At 44.1% G+C, this 21,783-nt stretch overlaps 3 protein-coding genes across 11 annotated transcripts in view; all 3 read left to right on the top strand.

Moving 5' to 3' along the window:
• The window catches only part of NAV1 (neuron navigator 1), a 278,022-nt gene extending 272,457 nt beyond the window's left edge, over positions 1–5,565 (top strand). For all 6 annotated transcript variants that reach the window (XM_050762167.1, XM_050762159.1, XM_050762177.1 and 3 more), the window contains 2 exons: positions 2,349–2,546; positions 4,646–5,565. In XM_050762167.1, the coding sequence (XP_050618124.1) occupies positions 2,349–2,546; positions 4,646–4,741 (294 nt within the window). In that variant the 3' untranslated portion in view covers positions 4,742–5,565. The remainder of the gene's footprint in view (positions 1–2,348; positions 2,547–4,645) is intronic.
• Positions 1–21,783, top strand: part of SHISA4 (shisa family member 4) — a 429,323-nt gene that overhangs the window by 347,825 nt on the left and 59,715 nt on the right. The gene's annotated exons all lie outside the window — the stretch shown is intronic.
• Positions 14,370–21,783, top strand: part of IPO9 (importin 9) — a 59,213-nt gene continuing 51,799 nt past the window's right edge. Inside the window, exon 1 of one of the 4 annotated variants that reach the window (XM_050762956.1) lies at positions 14,370–14,585. In XM_050762956.1, coding sequence (XP_050618913.1) covers positions 14,423–14,585 — 163 coding nt within the window. In that variant the 5' untranslated portion in view covers positions 14,370–14,422. Of the gene's footprint in view, positions 14,586–20,131; positions 20,238–21,783 lie in introns of those variants that run through there. The other 3 variants (XR_007720116.1, XM_050762970.1, XM_050762981.1) reach the window with 3 other exon arrangements.

The following is a 21,783-nucleotide window of genomic DNA, read 5'->3' as shown; positions in this document are numbered from 1 at the left end:
CTGGAGGGTGAGGCCAGAAGATCACTTGAGCCCAGGATATATAGGCTATAGTGAGCCATGTTCTCACCACTATACTCCAGCCTGGGCAACAGAGTGAGACCCTGTCTCAAAAAAAATAACAATTAAAATTAAAAGTTAGAATAAAAACTTAGTGCAAAAGAAACATGTCCTTTTTTTTTTAAACCACCTCAGTTTTCTTACCTGTAAATTAGAGTATAATGATCACTAAAGTCCATTTCAGCACTAATAAACTGTGATGTAATTGTTAGACCCAACTGGTCATATATTATCTGTAAAAGTAATTTGTTATTGAGATAGGTATCTCCCGGTGATATAGTAAATTTCTAAAGATGCTGTCAGACTGATGCCAGAAATCATTATTTCATTTATAAATTATGTTATTTTAAGGAAATGTTGCATTATTATTAATAGCTTTTCAATTTAAAAGCATTTTCACACAGATAACATTTGTTTTCAAGAAAGTAAAAAAAAAATTAAGTATTATGACTAAAGTAGAAAAATTTCCTACTTGAAAAATGAAATTGCAGGGTCATACGATTTATGCATGTTAAGTTTAATGCAACCTAGGCATCCATCAGTAGATGAATTGATAAAGAAAATGTGGTATATACACACATGATGGAAAATTATTCAGTTGTAAAAAAGAAGGAAATTCAAAGCCAGGCATGATGATGCATGCCTGTAGTCCCAGCAGCTACTCTGGAAGCTGAGGCGAGAGGATCCCTTGAGACCAGGAGTTAAAGTCTAGCCTAGGCAACATAGCGAGACCTTGTCTCTTAAAAAAAGGTGGGGTGGTTGGGGGATGGGGAAGAAATTCTGTCATTTACAACAACATGGATAAACCTGGAGGACATTAGGTTAAGTGAAATAAGGCAGGCCTAGAAAGACAAATACTGTATGATCTCACTTATACATGGAATCTAATGAAATCAAACTCAGAGCAGCAGAAAGTAGAATGATGGTTACCAGAGGCTGGGCATGGGGTTAGGTGGGTAGTAGTAGTTGAGGAGATGTTAGTCAAAGGATACAAAATTTCAGTTAGACAGGAGGAATAAGTTCAAGAGATATATTGTACAATATGGTGACTATAGTTAATAACAATGTATCATATACTTGAAAATCACTAAGAGAAAAGTTTCTATTTATTTTTTTGAGATGGAATTTCACTCTTATGCCCAGGCTGGAGTGCAATGGCGCGATCTTGGCCCACTGCAACCTTCACCTCCTGGGTTTAAGCGATTCTCCTGCCTCAGCCTTCCAGGTAGCTGGGATTAACAGGTGTGAGCTACCACACCCAGCCTAGAATAGATTTTAAGTGTTCTCACCACACACACAAAAATATGTGAGGTAAAAGCCAGGCGCAGTGGCTCATGCCTGTTAATCCTAGCACTTTGGGAGGCCGAGGCAGGTGGATCATCTGAGGTCAGGAGTTCAAGACCAATCTCACCAACATGATGAAACCCCGTCTCTCCTACATACAAAAAATTAGCCCAGTGTGGTGGTGCATGCCTGTAATCCCAGCTAGTTGGGAGGCTGAAGCAGGAGAATCACTTGAACCCAGGAGGCGGAGATTGCAGTGAGCCAAAATTGAACCATTGCACTCCAGCCTGGGCAACAAGAGCAAAACTCCCTCTGGGAAAAAAATATATGTGAGGTAATACATATGTTAATTAGCTTGATTTAGCCATCCCACAGCAAATACATATTTTATAACATCATGTTATATATCATAAATGCATATAATTTTTGTTGATTAAAAAATAAAATAAATTGAAAAAATAAAAATTAAATATTTTTTAAAGTTTTAATACAATCTGCTAAATTGTCCTCCAAAATTATCTTACAATTTATAGCAAGTTATTTCCTTGTTTGGAAACTCAGGAAAACACAGAAAGCAGAGCCTCAAGGATTTACATTTGAGGAAGTGCACTTTTTTTTTTTTTTGAGGCAGTCTTGCTCTGTCATCCAGGCTGTAGTGCAGTGGCTCACTGCAACCTCCACAGGTTCAAGTGATTCTCCTGCCTCAGCCTCCCAAGTCGGTAGGATTATACAGGCACACACTGCCATGCTTGGCTAATTTATTTTTTATTTTTAGTAGAAACAGGGTTTCACCACGTTGTCCAGGCTGGTCTCGAACTTCTGACCTCAAGTGATCTGCCCGCCTTAGCCTCCCTAAGTGCTGGGATTACAGGCATGAGCCACTGTGCCCGGCCAGGAAGTGCACATTTTTAAGGAGCATATTTTTTGTAGGAACTACCAAAAGACTGCATGAACAAGCCTCTAATCTGTGAATTCCCCACAGTAATCATATTTTACCTTCTTTCCAGGTCCACGGACAGAAAGCCGCTTGGGAGGACCCAGTAGAATGGGTCCGGGACACACTTCCCTGGCCATCAGCCCAACAGGACCAATCAAAGCTGTACCACCTGCCCCCACCCACCGTGGGCCCTCACAGCATTGCCTCACCTCCTGAAGATAGGACAGTCAAAGATAGCACGCCTAGTTCTCTGGACTCAGATCCTCTGGTGAGTAGAAGCCATTCTAGAGTAAAAATAAGACTATTATAGAACTGAATTATTGACCAGCAGGGTGGCTCACACCTGTAATCCCAGCACTTTGAGAGGCTGAAGTAGGAGGATTGTTTGAGTTCAAAACCAGCCTGGGCAACATAATGAGACCCTGCCTGTATTTCAAAAAAGAAAAAAATAAGTTTAAAAAAACCCTGAATTTTTCACACTTTTCATGCATACACTGATGGGGGCCTGGAGAGTAAAGAGTGAGTACTAGCAAGGCCAGGACCAGGCTGAGGCCAGTGAGGAGCTCTGAATATCAGAATCTGGGGTTATAAAGATCATATGCTTGAGACCTGGCTTAAGCTAAATAATAATGCATCCCAGCAAGATATATTCTAGCAAAGACCCACATGTCAGGTAGATCCCATGATGTAGGAATATCAACCAAAGAAGTAGAGCAGTAGTGCACACTAGCACTCTCTCTACTTCTGCTTCTCCTCTGACGCTATCCTGAAGACTACTTCAGCTAAATGAGTTCATGTACCAGTTATCATGGAAGCAATCATCATTGCCTTTTCACAAACCACTCTAAACTCTGAGATCTTCATCACTGAGAAACCAAGAATCAGACCCATGATCTAGATTTTTTTTTATTTTTGGAGACAAAGTCTTGCTCTTTCATCTAGGCTGGAATGCAATGATGATATCAAAGCTCACTGCCACCTCAAACTCCTAGGCTTGTAGGCTCGAGTCATCCTCCCACTTGGGCTTCGGCATCCTGAGTAGCTAGGACTACACTTGTGTGCCACCACGCCTGGCTATCGGGGGAACCCACCCCCAATAGTCAACGTGGGTTCTTTTCTATTTCCCTAAGCGTCGGCTGGTCTGAGAAATAAAGGTAAAGAGTACAAAAGAGAGAAATTTTAAAGCTGGGTGTCCAGGGGAGACATCACATGTCGGCAGGTTCCGTGATGCCCCCCTTAGCCGTAAAACCAGCAAGTTTTTATTAGCGATTTTCACAAGGGGAGGGAGTGCACGAATAGGGTGTGGGTCACAGAGATTACATGCTTCACAAGGTAATAAAATATCACAAAGCAAATGGAGGCAGGAAGAGAGATCACAGGACCACCAGGCGAAATTAAAATTGCTAATGAAGTTTCGGGCACGCATTGTCATTGATAACATCTCATCAGGACACAGGGTTTGAGAGCAGATGACTGATCTGACCAAAATTTATTAGGTGGGAATTTCCTCGTCCTAATAAGCCTGGGAGCGCCATGGGAGACTAGGGCTTATTTCATCCCTTTGTCTATGACCGTAAAAGACAGCTGCCCCCAAAGCAGCCATTTTAGAGGCCTACCCTTAGGGGCACATTCTCTTTCTCAGGGATGTTCCTTGCTGAGAAAAAGAATTCAGTGATATTTCTCCTATTTGCTTTTGAAAGAAGAGAAATATGGCTCTGTTCTGCCCGGCTCACCCGCAGTAAGAGTTTAATCTCCCTTGTTCCCTGAACATTGCTGTTATCCTGTTCTTTTTTCAAGGTGCCCAGATTTCATATTGTTCAAACACACATGCTCTACAAGCAATTTGTGCAATTAACGCAATCATCACAGGGTCCTGAGGCGACATACATCCTCCTCAGCTTATGAAGATAATGGAATTAAGAGATTAAAGACAGGCATAGGAAATCACAAGGGTATTGATTGGGGAAGTGATAAGTGTCCATGAAATCTTCACAATTTATGTTCAGAGATTGCAGTAAAGACAGGCGTAAGAAATTATAAAAGTATTAATTTGGGGAACTAATAAATGTCCATGAAATCTTCACAATTTATATTCTGCCATGGCTTCAGCCAGTCCCTCCATTCGGGGTCCCTGACTTCCCACAACATCTGGCCGATTTTCTTTTCTTTTCTTTTCTTTTTTTTTTTTTTTTTTTTTTTGTAGAGACAGGGTCTCTCTTTGTTTTCAAGGCTGATTGCAAACTCCTGGCTTCAAGCTATCCTTCCACCTTGGCCTCCCAAAGTGTTGGGATTTTGTTGTCGTTTCTCTTCTGTGGGCAGGACCCAGAGTCCCAACTCTCATAAATCCATCTTTTTGCCCCTCTTTAGATGGCCATGCTGCTGAAACTTCAAGAAGCTGCCAACTACATTGAGTCTCCAGATCGAGAAACCATCCTGGACCCCAACCTCCAGGCAACACTTTAAGGGTTTGGCAATCACTGTCACCCCCGGACAGCAGAATGCTTGCATCAGCTATCTTAGCTCCTCCTCTCCCCTCTCCTCTTTCAGAGCACTGGCTCTCCAGCCCCAGGAGGAGAACAGGAGGGAGGAGGAGATGAAAGAGGAGGGACAGGTTCTTGGTGCTGTACCTTTGAAAACTTCCTAGTAAGGAATGGTGGGGTGGCGTTTGGGAGCTTGTGCCCCCTAAACACATATACTGGCCTCCTCTAATGACTTTGGGGAAAAGATGGTTCTGGGTCTTTCCCTTGACTTCTTGTTTCAATTACAAACTCCTGGGCTTTCTGGGGAGGGGTTCAGAAAACATCAAAACACTGCAGCAGTTCCTAAACGATTCTCACAAGCAACCCTGAAAGAGACAGTCATGTGAGGGGGATCTGGGGGAGGCAGGAAGCTCCCCAGATTTTCTCACAGACCCTTCCCAATTCCATCACCACTGCCAACAACTCCTCCCCCAGAGATCTGGCTGGAGCCCAGAAAAAGAAGCATGTGGTTTAAAAAATGTTTAAATCAATCTATAAAAGGTAAAAATGAAAAACAAAAACAAGCAAACAAACAAAAAACAATGGAAAAGATGAAGCTGGAGAGAGAGGAACCAGTTGCCAAGGTAGAAAGACAGCTGCCCGCTCCTGCCCTCTGGATGACATAGGGGACATCAACAAGACGGCTGCCAACCTGAGAAGTCACCAAACCACAAAAATAACCTTACAGCCTTCAGAGAAAGACTACCAGCTCTGTCTTTCTACCCTCTAATTTAACATGCATGAGAGTCAATAAACCCTACTTTTTTATTTTTGTTTTTTATTTTGTTTTCATTTTTTCTCCCATTTGCCTATTTATTTTTTTTCTTTTCCCTTTTTTTTTCTTTTTCTTTTTCCATTTTTCCATTTTCTCACATATCCACGAGATGCTTGGGTTGCTTTTCCAGGGGCTAGTTTGGCTTTTCCAAGTGGGTTTTCTTTGGAGAATCTGACGCCATATAATTGGCATGACACCTGCCATGCCAATATCTTTGGCATCCATGGGGCTTATATGAGACATGAAGCATTGGCTCGAAAGTAGAGGGAGAAGAGGAACCCAGTTCCCTTGACTTCCCTTTTGAGAAAGCACATGTTCTGCTAGGTAGCTCAATTGCCAGCCTCTGTCATGAGAGGGTATAGCCTCATCTTGATAGAAGAGCTACTCTGAGCTTTATCATGGACCAGAGGAAAACCAGGAAATTGAAAACATTCCTCTGTCTTGTGGCCAGTTTGGCCTTTCACTGCACTATTCTGATGGTGCCTGACTGAATCAAAATATCCTAGCTGGCTCTTACTATTTTTCACAAGTAAGTATTCACATTTAAGAGACTGAATATCCATGTGAGATCATCCCAATCAGAATATAAGACTCAAGGAGTTTGACTTGGTGGCCAATACCTGCCTTCCAAAGAGATCCTACCTTTGCAGATTTGCTCCTTTCCCATTGCCTCGAAGGTCTGGCAATCCCTGTTCTTTGATTTGACAAGTACTTACTGAGTACTCACTATGTACAAATCATTAGGTTAACACACACACACACACACACACACACACAAAAGACTTGGGCCCTTAAGTTTACAGTCCAATAGGAAGTGTTAACCTCCATTAAGCTACACCTCCTTGTTATCTAGACCTTCGGGATCATCTAAGAAATGTAGCTGAAACCCAAGGAGCCAGCTAGAAAGAAGCTTTTGATTAGATGTACAATTCGTTGGGGACAGAAGATCTGGGATCAATTAAGATGGCACCTGAAGGACTGTGGAATCTTGTTTGTCAGGAGTGGGCAAGTCTACTTCCTGCCATTTCTGAAAGCCCTGTGGGACCAGCTTCCTGGCTGAGCTGCCTGGTAGGCTGAAGCTTCAGGACTCTGCAGATCAGGGATATGTGATGAGCACCGGCCTAAGTGTTTGCTCTTCAGATTCCTAAGTAGCACAAGACTTTATTAGAATCTATAGGCATACCAGCCTGGATCACTCTGTTCCACCCAACCGAGGAGTAGATGCATCTGAATCTTCATATCGGTATATTTTCATTTAGGTCCAAAAGATGGTCCAGGCTGCCCCTCACAAAAGCTTCTGCATTCACGTGGTAAGCTCCCAGGGATGACAGGGTTCTGTATGATGGAGACTATTATTGCTATTGCTGCTAATTCCATGAGCTGTGAAGATCCCTAACCAACTCAGCTGTAACATATGCAATTCTGTGGTGGGAAGAGGCTGTGTGTCCAAGGATGGTGCTGAAATCACTGCCTTAAGGTCTCTGCTGTGCAGAATGAGGAGGCCCCGGAGCTGGCTGTTCTAACTTAGAAGGAAGAGAAGACTGGATGGGCCTGCTTGGGATCTAGGTCTCTTCTAAACCCCTATCCTAAGCTCCAGTTCCATGGCAAGGCTCAGACTTCGCTTCACTCTATTTTCTGGTGCTGCCCAGCCAGTGCCTTCTGCCATGGATGTTACTGGCTACTTGAGAAAGGAGAGGGGAGAACCCCTTCTTTTGTTCCAACTGCCTCCAACCCCAAAGGGATTCTTGGCTCTCTGGTAACCATAGATACCACCGTGAATTTTATTTGGATCCTCAGCAGGTTGATTCTGGAGGCCTCATGCCATGACTTTTTATTTCTCTTCCTGGGATCCACCACCCTCTACTCTCAGCTGACTGCTGCGTTTAGCCCAGGTCTCCAATTGCTTTCCTCCAGAAAGTGTGTTCCCATCTAGTGAGGTGGTATTGAAGCCTTGGCTTTCCCTCTGGAGCCTGGGACCCTGTTTACAGTTGCACATCTGGGCCCCTCACTGTGGGGATCGATCATTCTCATGAAGGAATCATGGTTATATGGCAACTGCAGAAGGCTGAGCCTCCTCATGGTGCTATAACCCCTTGGGACACTCATCCAGACTTCTCTGAAGCAGAAAACCTGAGCTCCCCACTCACTGCCCTAGAATTTATGGCAAGGAGCAAATCCACAGCATTCTCTCCCACCTATGTCCTGCTTCTTGGTTGAGCCTACTGGGATCCCTCAGAAAAGAAACACTGGGTCCCAAAGCTAAATTCTCAACCCCCAGGCACCTTCAGAAGAATCCAGCCTAATACTGGAATTTGTGCTATTATCTTCCTCTTCAGCCCCCCAACTCCATCCCTCACCACAGTTGGCTAGGAAATGACATGAGTTCAATATCTAATGTCAACCATTGGGGAGAGCCACAACTCCAGGAGAGGTTCCTGAGCTGAGTCCCTTAATTTCTGGATGAAGAAGATCAACAAGTTTTGTCCAATGTACTTGTTTCTCAGACCTTGCCTAGGCACTAAAAATAAAATACTAGGTCATTGGAGGCTAATTTGGGGCCTGATGTCTGTGTGTGTGTGTGTGTGTGTGTGTGTGTGTGTGTCTCCCTCTCTCACACACACAAGAGCAGTATACTGTTGCTGTTTCCTACCTTCTGAGGCTTCAAAGTATTTTTTAAAATCTATGCTTTGTGGCAGCTCTACGGTGCTTATCTCTGTCTTTGTGTCAATCCTTAAGTACCCATGTCTTTTTCATGTCTAACCATTGGGAAGGGAGAGGCTGGCAGGGAAGATGAATCTGCTACAAGTCCATGGGAAGACCCTACAATGAAATCCTTATTGGTTGGTATACTGTTTTGGTCTTGAATTGCCAACCTTCCAGCTGATCTATCCATACTACTTAAGTACTAAAGACAAAAATAGAGGGCTTTTTTTTCCTTCTTAATGTCTTGCCTTCTGGTTTTCCTGGTTTGCAAGACTAAGTGTACCTAATCTCACCATCTCTTCACTTCTAGCTCCCTAAAACAAGGGTCACACTACTCCAAGGGATAACCTCTTATAGTGGTCTGAGGAGTAACTATTTCCTAAAGTATTCTAAAAGAGAAGGAAGAGAGAAATGGCACCCTGCTGCTTCTCACAGACACCTCACATCCTCACTTGGGATGGCATTCACATAGAAATGCCGCATTTAGGTAAAATTTGCCTGACTGAAGGGGACTCAGTCCTCCAAATCAGGATCAAGGAGGTATCTACGTGAGACCTTAAGAACTCTTTATTGCCATTAGTTGGAGAGGGTGGGGGAATTGTCCTAATCGCACATCTAACACAGGGAATAAGTGCTGAAGTTACCCAGTAGTTGGAGGGAGTGGGGGAATTGTCCTAATCACACATCTAACACAGGGAATAAGTGCTGAAGTTACCCAGATCACCAAGTACGGCTCCTCATCATACTTTATTTTTGCTTTCCTTATTCCTTGGCACTGACTAAGCTAAAGTTAAGAAGCAGACTTCATAAGCCAACCCCTGTGGTGGGATGGGAAAATGGGCTTTTGCAGAGGGTTTATTAATAGAGATGGATTTACTACTCACAAGTTCTGGTTCATGGCTCCACTGAGAAGGCCATAGTAATAAAATGATCTTACGAACACTGTTCCCCAAAGGCCAAAGCCTGAAGATATTGTCCCTTATAATCCAATCAGCCTTATATTTTAATGAGTCCTGAATCAACCTGATTATGGATATATGGTGCCACCAACTTGACACTCCCCACTGCCTAGGGTAGGTACATGGGTGCATGTCTGCTCAGCCTAGCCTTGGAAGCGAGCACTGCCAGCCACAGATCCTGGGAAAGGTGGTAGTAACTTGGAAGATGTTGTAGCCTTGAAGGTAGGATACCTATGAAAATGCCAAAGCTGCAGGGACACGAAGACAGTTGAAAATTCAACCTATGTGTACTAGATCCTTCCAGTTTGATGGTTTGGTCATTCTTCTTCATGATTATGCCATGGAGAATTTTCTGTGACAAGGGTGGTCATGGAAGTAAGTGAGTGATCCCCTGGTTTCTCATTCCTTAAAGCAGTGGTTCTCAAAGTATGGCACAAGACCAGCAGCATCAGCAGCATTTGGAAACTTGTTAGAAACAAAATTCTCAATCCCATCCAGATCTGCTGAATCAGAAACTCTAGTGAGAGGACCCAGCAATCCATATTTTAATAAACCCTCCTGGTGATTCCGATGCACACTAAATTCAACTATTTTAAAGGGAAAGCCCTTTAGAGTATCGGAGTTCCCACACCGAGAGGCTTTGGGGCCCAAAATAACAAGGTTCTAGGTTGTAATTCAGACTTTAACATTAATTTCAAAGTCACCTTTCTCATGCTTCCTTGTGTTTCTGTTTTTCCATTTATTTTAACAAAGAAAGGTATGTGTGCTTTTGGGTGGAAGTTAGGAGAATGTTTGCATCTTTCCTAGTTGAACACAACCTTCAGAGGAAAACCTTATGCCTCGGAAATTACTAGCTGGCACGCTAAGGGGCTTCAACAAGGAAAGCATTTGGAGGTCTCTTCCAGATTGCTCTTCTGCCGAATTATTTATATCTATTCTGAGCTGATTATGTAATAGGATGGAAAAAGTTAAAAAAAAAAAAAAAATCGAATTTGTATTTCCATGACGTGTTCTCCCAGTAACATCCCTCTCCTTTATTTGAGTTATAAAGGGCACTGCTGGGCCTGAGAACTGGGCCAGAACCTCCTTCTGTACGGCAGCTAACAGTGTAGGGCTCCAGTATCCCAGGAAGGCCCCTTATTCACACTCCACTCAGCTCATAGGAGAGTCTTGCGTAATGAAGACACAGCCCTGGGCACTTCAGTCCTTGTGCTCCTCCTCTCTTTTCCCCATAGCAGGACCTGGATACGGAAATACTCAGCCAAGGTGATAGAATAAAATCATATTTTTTTTTGTTTTTTTGTTTGTTTTTGGGTTATTTTTGGAGAAGGAGTCTTGCTTTGTCACCCAGGCTGAAGTCCAGTGGCACGATCTCGGCTCATTGCAACCTCCGCCTCCCAGGTTCAAGCGATTCTCCTGCCTCAGCCTCCTGAGTAGCTGGGATTACAGACGTGCACCATCATGCCCAGCTAATTTTTGTATTTTTAGTAGAGATGGAGTTTTGCCTTGTTGGCCAGGCTGGTCTCGATCTCCTGACCTCAGGTGATCCGCCTGCCTTAGCCTCCCAAAGTGTTGGGATTACAGGCATGAGCCACAGCACCCTGCCAAATAAGATCCTTTTTTAGAAAAATTTGAAAAAAGCTTCATATCTTTACAAACTCACAAAGTAGCTGATTGGGCCATGGGGGAGATGAGGCTTTTTAGAACTGGTTTTGTTTCAAGTTTGTCAATTTTCCGTGTGTGAGAACTTGGGCAGAGCACAAAGAAACATACAGTGCTAGTAATAGGTCTCCTGAGCTCTGGAACTGTTTGGAGGAGGACTAAAGCACGGGGGAGCTGAGTACAAAATAATTCCACTAAAATCACCTCCTCAGTCCCCAGAAGGCTGATGGTGGATCCTCTGGCCGTCTCCTGTGGGTTCTTCCTGCTCCTCTGCCATTTCTCTATGCCTGAAGACACGAAGATGATATCAAGGCAGAGCTCCCATATCGCAGCCAGTCTCTGGGCCACTGCTGTGCAGTGGCTCCCACTTTCTAATGCTTTTTTGTTTTTGCTTTTTCTAACAAAACAATCTTTTTTTAAAATGAATTCCAACCCCTGCTAGCCTCCTTCCCCGCCTCCATACTGTTTTAGGCAGCACCGTTTATGTGACAGAGTCTGTGTTTCTCAAATGCATGGTGTTCCTCAGGTGGAGAGTGGGCAGAAGTTTTTGCAACACTTTTTTTTAAGTTATTGGGTGCAAAATCCCAGACCAGGATATGTGTATGTCTGTGTATTTATGTTTTTTCTTATTTGACCCTCCCCTCTTTCAACCTTCCCCCTTTTATATCTAATGTAGAAAAAGCGAAACTGAATCTGGAAAGCAAATTGTTGTATATAGTTGCGGTAACAATCATGAAGAGAGAGCTGGGCTGTCCCCTTAGTAATTCATTTTAGATAACACATTATTTAAAAATAAAATTCATGCCAGAGCCAGCTGAAGAGGCCTTCCTTCATCACCACTGAGGCCACCCCCATCTGGGCCCTCTGTCCTTCTGGCATGTCTCCTCCCAGCAAGATTCATCTGTTCAATGCCATTTGCGTTTCAATAAAGTTATCTCCTGTATTGTCCACTGGTTCTCTAGCTCCCTCTCTGCCTGGTTTCTGTCTCCATTTATCTTGTGGCCCATTCCTTGATTGGCAAGGCCAGACTGCTTGTGGTCATTTGCCTAAACCAGAAGTAACCGGAAATCCTAAGCTAGAGTCTCCTGACTCCCTTGGTTGGGGGTGGGAGGAACCCCTGCTCACACATTATGGACATAGAATCCTTCACCAGAACTGAAAACATCCAGCCCAAACGTCAAGGCTCTGGAGTCCTCCATCTGGGTTGCTGCACTGTTTGAAAACATACCACCCTCTGGACTTTGCTAAATGTTCTTCTTGGGGTAAGAGTGAACTGACCTATTAGAAGCTGTTGTAATCAAGTCCAGCTTCTCTTGGCCACTTCAAGAAGGTAAATAAGTCTTACTATTCCCCATCGCAGAAGTGAAGGGTTCAAGAAGCAATCTTTTCCCTATGAAATTGTAGTAACACAACTCATCTGTGCCCTCTTAAAATGGGAGGTGAGAAGTGTGTTGAGAACTCTCTTCAAGCCAGTTGCAGTGGGTGCACCTGTAGTTCTAGCTACTATGGAGGCTGAGGTGGGAAGATCACCTATCCAGCCTGGGCAACAAAGCAAGACACCCCCTCCCCCGCAACTCAAAAACAAATAAATAAATAATTGAGAAAGCATTCTGAAATAATCTTCTGATGAGATGACTTAATCCCTGATTGTTACCAGTCTAGCATCCACAGTCTTGGAAGTGACCTAGGAATTGGTAACTGGTTTCCTTTGCCATGTGAGAATGAATTCACTTGATAAGCGTTCCTGGGAACCATTTTGAAGGCACATAACCTGAACAGCTCACCAAAAGATACCTGTTCCTGTTTGCTCTAGACCCTCCCATTCCAATGACATTCTATCCTTTCTGCCACTACATGCTTGCCACTCTGCCCTGAATTTTCTTTTTTAATTTTAACTTTTTTAATAGACAGAGTCTTTATATACTTGCCCAGACAGGAATGCAGTAGCTATTCACAGGCGTGATGACAACACACACTACAGCCTGGAACTCCTGGGCTCAAGTGATCCTCCTGCCTTGGCTTACATCTTGCTTTTTTTTTCTTTTTTTCTGAGACAAGATGTCACTCTGTTGCCCAGGCTGGAGTGCAGTGCACAATCACTGCTCACTGCAGCCTCCTCCTCCTGGGCTCAAGTGATCTTCCCAACTCCACCTCCCGTATAGCCGGGACTATAGGGCTCACGCCACCACGCCTGGGCAATTTTTGTATTTTTTGTAGAGACGAAGTCTCGCTATATTGCCCAGGCTGTTCTCGAACTCCTGGGCTCAAGCAATCCTCCTGCCTCGGCCTCCCAAAGTGCTAGGATTAGAGGCGTGAGCCACTGCGCCTGGCCACATCCCGCATTTTTAACGCCTCTCTGGAGCGCTCATCCTCTCCACCTGCTCCACTATTTAGGAGCGGCTCTGCAACGTGGGCCATTTCCTACGACCAGCCGCTGACAACCGTATCATCAAACTGCTCTTGTTCTCGCACGCTTAAATGTCCAGCCATAACTTCTCAGGGGAAAAAAATGTATACATTTTCAACAAATAGGATTCATTCTCACATAGTCACATACAGCACTCACTCTGGAGGAAACTCCCTTCCACATGCCTGTGTCTCCCCTGCCCAGCCACTTCCCAGCTTTTTTTTTTTTTTTTTTTTTTGAGACGGAGTCTAGCTCTGTCGCCCAGGCTGGAGTGCAGTGGCCGGATCTCAGCTCACTGCAAGCTCCGCCTCCCGGGTTCACGCCATTCTCCTGCCTCAGCCTCCCGGTAGCTGGGACTACAGGCGCCCGCCACCTCGCCCGGCTAGTTTTTTGTATTTTTTTTTAGTAGAGACGGGGTTTCACTGCGTTAGCCAGGATGGTCTCGATCTCCTGACCTCGTGATCCGCCCGTCTCGGCCTCCCAAAGTGCTGGGATTACAGGCTTGAGCCACCGCGCCCGGCCACACTTCCCAGCTTTGAGGTTGGGCTCATCTACGCTGGAAAACCAAGGGACTGGGCCGTTGTTTTCCCACTTCCACTTCCTAGTTTGCTTTAGTTTATTTTCCACCCTCTTTGGATTCCTGAGGCTAAGATGAAGAGAGTCACTTGAGCCAACTTTTTTTCAGTGTTTGGAGGGAAAAGATTGCGGTTTAAAATAGGAGCTATTTGTGACCCAGACCCCTCTCCTTAAAGCCCTCTACATCCATTCCCATCCCGCCTCCTCTCTCCTAACACCTGAAAGATGCATGAATATAAAGTCATATATCATGAACTTTATTCCAAATGAGATTTCTAACTTACTGTGCAACTTTAGGAAAGCCCCTTAACCTGTCTGGGGCTCAGTTTTCACGTAAATCCAGTGATCCTTGCAGAGAAAGGTGCAGTTCTCGTTCAGGCAGCAGGAGGCGCTGTCTCTGGAGGCTTAGATTCATTCCCCGCCCTCCGCCCGCTCCCGCCCGCCTCTGGTGCGCAGGCGCGGCTTCGCGGATTGGCCGCGCGCAGGGACCGTCATTCGGTGGCGGGTCCCGGCCGCGGGGCTGGCGGGCTGAGGGGAGAAAAGATGGCGGCGGCGGCGGCAGCTGGTGCGGCCTCCGGGCTGCCGGGTCCAGTGGCACAAGGATTGAAGGAGGCGTTAGTGGATACGCTCACCGGGATCCTATCCCCAGTACAGGAGGTGCGGGCGGCTGCTGAAGAACAGATTAAGGTGCTGGAGGTGACGGAGGGTGAGTGAGGCGGGACCGTCACGAGGATGGCTCAGCCGCACAATCCGCTGACCGCAGCTCCGTACCGGCAGGGGACATGGGGAGCCTGAGCCAGTTGGAGATCTGGGCGCCGAGAAGTGGAGCAGGAAGCGAGAGGTTGATGTCGCTGGTGGTTGTGAAAGTCCCAGAGAGGAGAGGCGCGCCTGAAGGATAGGGTCGGGGGAGGTGGAGCCTGGGAATGGGGGAGGGAGGGTGGGGACTTGAAAAGATAGATGGAGCCTAGAATCTGCAGGGAACGGAGATGGAGCTAGACTTGGTGCTGTTGGAGGAAGTAGCACGGTCGAGGAAATATTTTCTGAGTCTAGGACCAAGGTATTTTGCTGTTCTCTTCACCAGCTCGATTGTACTGGGATAAGAGTAGGGGGAGCTATTAGTAGAAGTGGTGAAGGGTAGGGCCTCGAGAAGGCGGCTATCAAAGCTTAATGTCATCAAACAAGTTTCTGCCCTTGAGTTATAAACCTAGCTGGTTGGTTGTACTCTTCATGTTTTCCCAGAAATTAAATGCATATGCGACTGCTTCACTGTCCTGACCGTACTTCCGTTTATTTTAAAAATAATTTGCCCTTATTAAATACCTTTGTGCATTTCTATTTGGAGGAACCGATCCTCCTTTGTTTTTGATTCTTTGTCTCCATCCTCTATTGTGTGCTTTAAAGTGATGGAGAAGAAAATAAACTGTTGGTTCGAGATTTCCTATCAATTTCCTGCCGAGTGAGCCTTTCACCAGGTCCAGTGTAGCTACCACAAAGAACAATTTAATCTGGAAACAGGAGGAAAAATCTTCTTGGTCTTTGTGTAAGAAATATATCTCGTCAGAGCTTCAGTGGAACTCCAAATCCTCAGAATCTCCCAACTCAGGAATATTTCCACTACCACTTAAATACCACGTCAGAGATATGGGAAATTGTCCCATCACTGACATCCATCACATTCAGAACCTTGAGTTAATTCTCCTACTGGACGTATTTTTATTGAAAAGAATTCAGAACAAATCGCTCTTAAATTTAGTTTACATTCTCTCACAGTATGAAAGAGCTGTTGAAAACAAATTTTCTTCTGTTGGAAATATGTTGAGATTTGGGATCTAACAGGCTAAGGACCATTTTGAAGGCCCAGTTGTAATTGTCATTGTTTTATAAAATATCAGATCTACAAGAGGAGAAACCACTGCTTAGGAGAAAGCTGTTTGAGAACCATGTGTAAACTAAAAGAGTTTTTATCGGCTTCTAAGTAACATTCCTTTATGCACATTAATGTCTGTCTCCTTTGAGTATGAGGAAGGAAGAGTGGCAAAGCAAAGGAACCTCATCACATTCAAGTTACCACCTGAATAAAACTGAGAGTCTGGTGCAAATTCATCCTAACTAAACCTTCCCTGAGTGGTACCCAGTACTCCCGGTGCTCCAAATACATGTCTGGCACCTTTGTATGAAAGGTGGACCTTGACTCGTATTTAAACTGTCTTACAGCAACTCCACTTTTGCTCTGATCTTTTCAACTTCAGCCAAATGCCATGGTCTCATCTAGGCAAAGTCAGTTATAAAGTTCTCGAGGTCTTTTTTGAAACTCTGATTCCTCGCTGTATTCATCTTTTTTTTTCCTTGAGACTGGGTCTTACTCTATCGTGTAGACTTTGGTGCAGTGACGCCATCATGGCTCACTGCAGCCTCAAACTTCTGGACTCAAGCAATCCTCCCACCTAGGCCTCCCAAAGTGCTGGGATTACAGGCCTGAGCCACCACACCTGGCTTTTTTTTTGAGCCTTTAAGGGAAAAATTAAATTTCAAAAGTACAGAATTTTGATCTAAGTCACTGATGAGAATTGATCGACCGACCCCCATAACTTACTGGTAATGTGTTGTTGGGCAGACTGTGAGAATGAAAAGTATGGAAAGACATTGATGCAGTGACCTGATATTGGTCGTCTAGTAATAAAGCATATGACTCAGGTTTTGGATGTGGTTAGAGGGTTGGATCAGTCTCTGGAGTTTAGTGCAGTGCTTTGGACCCTTTGGAGGCTGCTTGTGTCTTTTAAGTAGTCTGGCTCCTTATGTTTATCAAAAATACTATATAGAGATTTACCCACTTCTGTACCTGTTTTTAGGTGGAGAATAGTGGTCCATTCCTCAGATGCAGTCTGCTTTCTTCCTCTTGTGGCCTTTAACAAGTTATCTTTGACATTGGGTTCAGAGTACCTCCCACCTTACTCTCTGTCTGAATCTCTCAGGTTTTTTCTGAACATGGTGCAATATAGTAGCTTCTTGTTCACCACCCTCAACCCTTCTTTGCATGAAAACATAGCACCCAGCTTTCCAGCCAGGATTTAGCCAACTATCTGGCCTGATGAAACTGGCAGGACATTGTTCCTCTTATTAGAATGCCCTACAGAGCAAGATGAGCCATTCTTGCAAACAAATGGAGAAACTACTTTCCACTCCTTTGGTGTTGCTTCACATTTTAGTGTTTTTTGGTTTTGTTGTTACTGTTTTGAGACGGAGTCTCACTCTGTCACCCAGGCTGGAGTGCAGTGGTGCAACCTCAGCTTACCACAACCTCCACCTCCTGGGTTCAAGCGATTCTCCTGCCTTAGCCTCCCAAGTAGCTGGGATTACAGGCGCTTGCCACCACGCTTGGCTGATTTTTGTATTTTTAGTAGAGACGAGGTTTCACCATGTTGGCCAGGCTCTCTCGAACTCCTGACCTCAGGTGATCCACCTGCCTCAGCCTCCCAAAGTGCTGGGATTATATCCGTGAGCCACTGTACCCAGCCCACATTTTAGTTTTATCCTAGTAGAAGGAACCTTTTTTCCGGTTCTAGGAAACAACTTTTTTTTTTCTTTGAGACAGAGTTTCACTCTGTGGCCCAGGCTGGAGTGCCGTGGCATGATCTCTGCTCACTATAACCTCTACCTCCCAGGGTCAAGCGATTCTCATGCCTCAGCCTCCCAAGTAGCTGGGATTACAGGCATGCACTACCATGCCTAGCTAATTTTTGTATTTTTAGTAGAGGCGGGGTTTAGCCATGTTGCCCAGGCTGGTCTTGAACTCCTGAGCTCAAGCAGTCTGCCCACCTCGGCCTCCCAAAGTGCTGAGATTACAGGCATGAACCAACCTGCCAGGCCGGAAACACTCTTAAGACTTGAAGTTAATGAGAAATGTGGGATTTGGTGTCTTTTGTGTTCTGGTAATCTTTTGATCCTTTTTTGGTTCCACGGGGCCCAGAATCAGGTGACAACCAGATTTAGTCCCTCTGTCTTCTCAAATAACCGCACTGTCTTTATGAGCTGTTGATTAGTCCATCACATAGGAGACTGATCCCACATGGTCCTTAAGATTAACAGGTCTGTTCCCTTTGCCAAAAAGATTTGTTACCTTCCTTGGCTACTAGGTGATGATCCCTAGTCTTGAAGATTAAACGGAAGAATCTCTAATTTGTGGGGAAGGGGCACAGGTCAATTGTCAACTCCCTGTTAAAAGGACAGGCAAGAGAAGTTGACATGCTGTGACCAAATTGTACTATGGATGAGATTTTAAGAAGCAGTTATCTTAGAAAATAAAGGTTGTTGGAGCCTAGAGTAGTCTTGATCATTTAGTGTACCAGCTGATATTTTCTGATAAATGAATTGCCTATAATTAATTATCACATTTTCCAGAATGGGCACCTGTTCTCTTAAGCCAAGGATGTGTGTGTATGTGAGAGATCCACTTGATTCATGTAGTGTGTCAATCTGAAAAGGATAAGAGGTAACTTCATCAGCCTGGTGTCCTGGAATGATTTTTTTTTTTTTTTTTTTTTTTTGAGACGGAGTCTCGCTCTGTCACCCAGGCTGGAGTGCATTGGCACGATCTCAGCTCACTGAAACCTCCAGCTCCTAGGTTCAAGTGATTCTCCTGCCTAAGCCTCCCAAGTAGCTGAGATTATAGGCATGTACCACCATGCCAGGCTAATTTTTGTATTTTTAGTAGAGATGGACTTTTGCCATGTTAGCCAGGCTGGTCTCGAACTCCTGACCTCAGGTGATCCACCCACCTTGCCCTCCCAAAGTGCTAGAATTACAGGTGTGAGCCACTGTGCCCTGCCGGAATGATTTTCTTGAGCCCCTGTGCTTGCTATTTTTGCTAGTCACTTGGAATCTGGAAGAAACCCAGCAAACTTCTCTGAATATTTAAAGTCTATTTAACAGGGCTGATTAGATAAGGAGATGATGTCAGTAACCACCTTCATCAGATAGCACTTCCATCCTGAATTGAGGAGAACATTGCTTGAAAGTTTGGAAGTTATTATGATGTACAGTATTCTGCAGGTAATTGTTAACCTATCATTTTTATTTTTTTCTTTCTTTCTTTTTTTTTTTTAAAGATACAGAGTTTTGCTTTGTCACCCAGGCTAGAGTGCAATGGTGTGATCATAGCTTACTGTAGAATCTAACTCCTGAGCTCACACAATCCTCCTACCTCAGCCTCCCAAGTGGCTGTGACTACAAGCACATGCCCATAGTTGGCTGATTTTTTTAATTTTTGTCTGGAGATGGGGTTCTTGCTGTGTTGACCAGGCTGGTCTTGAACTCCTGCCCTCAAATGATCCTCCCAAAGTTCTGTGATTATAGGCGTGAGCAACCACAACTGGCCCCTTTCATTTTTCTTAGGAGGATTGAGATGTTGAGTTTGATCAGGTTTATAGGAAATTTACTTCTACCTAAATACGGTAAAACATTTTTTTAAAAAAGTTTTTTTATTCGTTAGAGACTTTTTTCTTTTTTCTTTTTTTTTGTTCCACTGCTAAGAGTCTAAAGCATGCTCTCTAATTCTGTTTTGTTTAATAGGAAGGTTCATATTAAGCACTTTACGAACATAGTAGTTAAAAAGACTGGAGAGGTTATGAACCACCGATGACCTCTTACGTCAAAGTCTCATATTCTGTACTCAGCTTCATCAACTCTTTCTTTTGTTTTTGTCTGACTTACGGTGAGATAATGAGAATTACCATCTTTTGAGAATGTCAGTCTTTTATTTTTGGTGTATTTGTGCTTTTTTTTTTATATCTTAGAATGAAGTTCTTTCCCTCTTTTTCTTCTTCTTTATCTACTTTGCCTCTAAGAATGGCATTACCCAAGTGGTGGAATTGGTTGCTTTCATTCAGAACCTTTAACTCTTTGTGCCAGCATGCACAGACTTTCTTACATAACTAGATTTAAACCCTAGGTCATTTTCTTCTTTACTTCTTTTTTGCCTATTACAAATGACAACATTTCCTCTATCATTTGGCCTTGTCTAGTTAGTTCCCGGTAGATAAGTCACAGAGAATACATTTTTCTTCCCTTCTACCACCATTATGTTGAACAGGGGAGGGGGGGATATTATCTCTCCCTCACCTTTCCTGGCATTCAGATGCTGCCTAGATATCTGTATTGATTTCTCCATCTTAGATGCCTAGAGAGATGATCCTGCTGGCTGGAAGTTTGCTTTCTGGTTCTCATGGGCACTTTTCTGGCTCTTTTGCAGTATAGCGTAAGCACTGTCCACCTGCGAAGGGCGCCCCTCAAGGATCCAGACGCACTCCTGGGCATGTGGCGGGCACTGAGCCGAGCGGAAGGCGGCCACGCTCGGAAAAAGGCCAGTGGTGGAGTTTTCTTTTTCCTTTCAGCTGTGGTTTTGTGGTGCTTACCAACCCCCATTGAGAAATAGGGAGCTTGTCCAGGGGTCTACTCAAAACCCCATCCTTCTCCAACAATCCCTGTTCACAATTGTCACTAGTTGACTGTCAAAGTACTGCCAAGTCTTGTCTCTCTAGGAGACCCTTCAGACCAATAAGTGTGTATTTCGTAACTGATCCTTTATCCTCCATGCCTTCCTTTGGATTTTCCCTTCTAAACCAAGTTTTAGATAGATAATGTTTTTGCCACATGGGGTGATAAGAGAGAAAAGGGAGCAAGGATAACGAGAGGGAAGCAAAAGACTAAAAGAGAATGAGACTAGAGAATGAAAGAGGGCAAGAGGATTTCTTAGAAGGGAAGTCAAATGATGCCATTTTGGATAGATGTAAAGGTATAATTGAGGAGAATCTAGAGTCAGGGTGAAAACCCAGATTAACAGAATGAACTGTCCTTATTTCACCGTGAGAAAGGGAACTAGAGAAATTAAATTTCCTAACAAAAAGAGCTTTAGAAAGCAACTTCATATAGCCCTCTTGGCAGTGTTGCCCTTTGGCTCAACTTCAATCTTAGTTTAATCTTAAACAGTCTTTTCCAAGCAAAGCAAAATAAAGTGGATATGTGTGTCTGTGTTTCTTATATTCTCCCTGCCTTTATTATCCCAGAGTAAGTTATTAGGCTATTCTTTCTCTCGTAAATATATATGTATGTATATATATATTTTTATTATTTTTTATTTTTATTTTTTTTATTTTTTGAGATGGAGTCTCACTCTGTCGCCCAGGCTGGAGTGCAGTGGCACAAACTCGGCTCACTGCAAGCTCCACCTCCCGGGTTCACGCCATTCTGTCTCAGCCTCCCAAGTAGCTGGGACTACAGGCGCCCGCCACACGCCTGGCTAATTTTTTGTATTTTTAGTAGAGACGGGGCTTCACCGTGTTAGCCAGGATGGTCTCAATCTCCTGACCTCATGATCTGCCAACCTCGGCCTCCCAGAGTGCTGGGATTACAGGCGTGAGCCACTGCGCCCGGCCTCTTTCTCATATTTTTAAAGACATTATGTTAAAGACACCAATCAGTAAAACCAGAAGTCCCCCAACGCGCACACACAGACACACACACACAAGTACTTTTTTTTAACAGATATACTTAGTTGTATTTCAAAAAATATTGTATCTCTGTTAAGTGAAAAATGTCTAAGTAGGGTTTTGCTACTTAACAGAAACCAATGGATAGGCGCAAATGTGTTAATCAGATTTAAAGTAAGGCAGAGAGCTTTAGGACTATTTTCTAGCTTTTCCTTCTTTGCATTAGTTTGTTTCTTAGTTTGTTTTTTGAGACAAGATCTCGCTCTGTCATCCAGGCTGGAGTGCAGTGGTATGATCATAGCTCACTGCAGCCTCAAACTCCTGGGCTCAAGTGATCCTTCCATGTTAGCCTCCTGAGTAGCTGGGACTACAGGTGCACATCACCACACCCAGCTAATTTTGCATCAGTTTTATAGCACA

Source organism: Macaca thibetana, chromosome 1 (assembly GCF_024542745.1).
Source record: "Macaca thibetana thibetana isolate TM-01 chromosome 1, ASM2454274v1, whole genome shotgun sequence".
Lineage (NCBI taxonomy): Eukaryota > Metazoa > Chordata > Mammalia > Primates > Cercopithecidae > Macaca > Macaca thibetana.
This window is presented reverse-complemented; position numbering and strand designations above follow the sequence as displayed.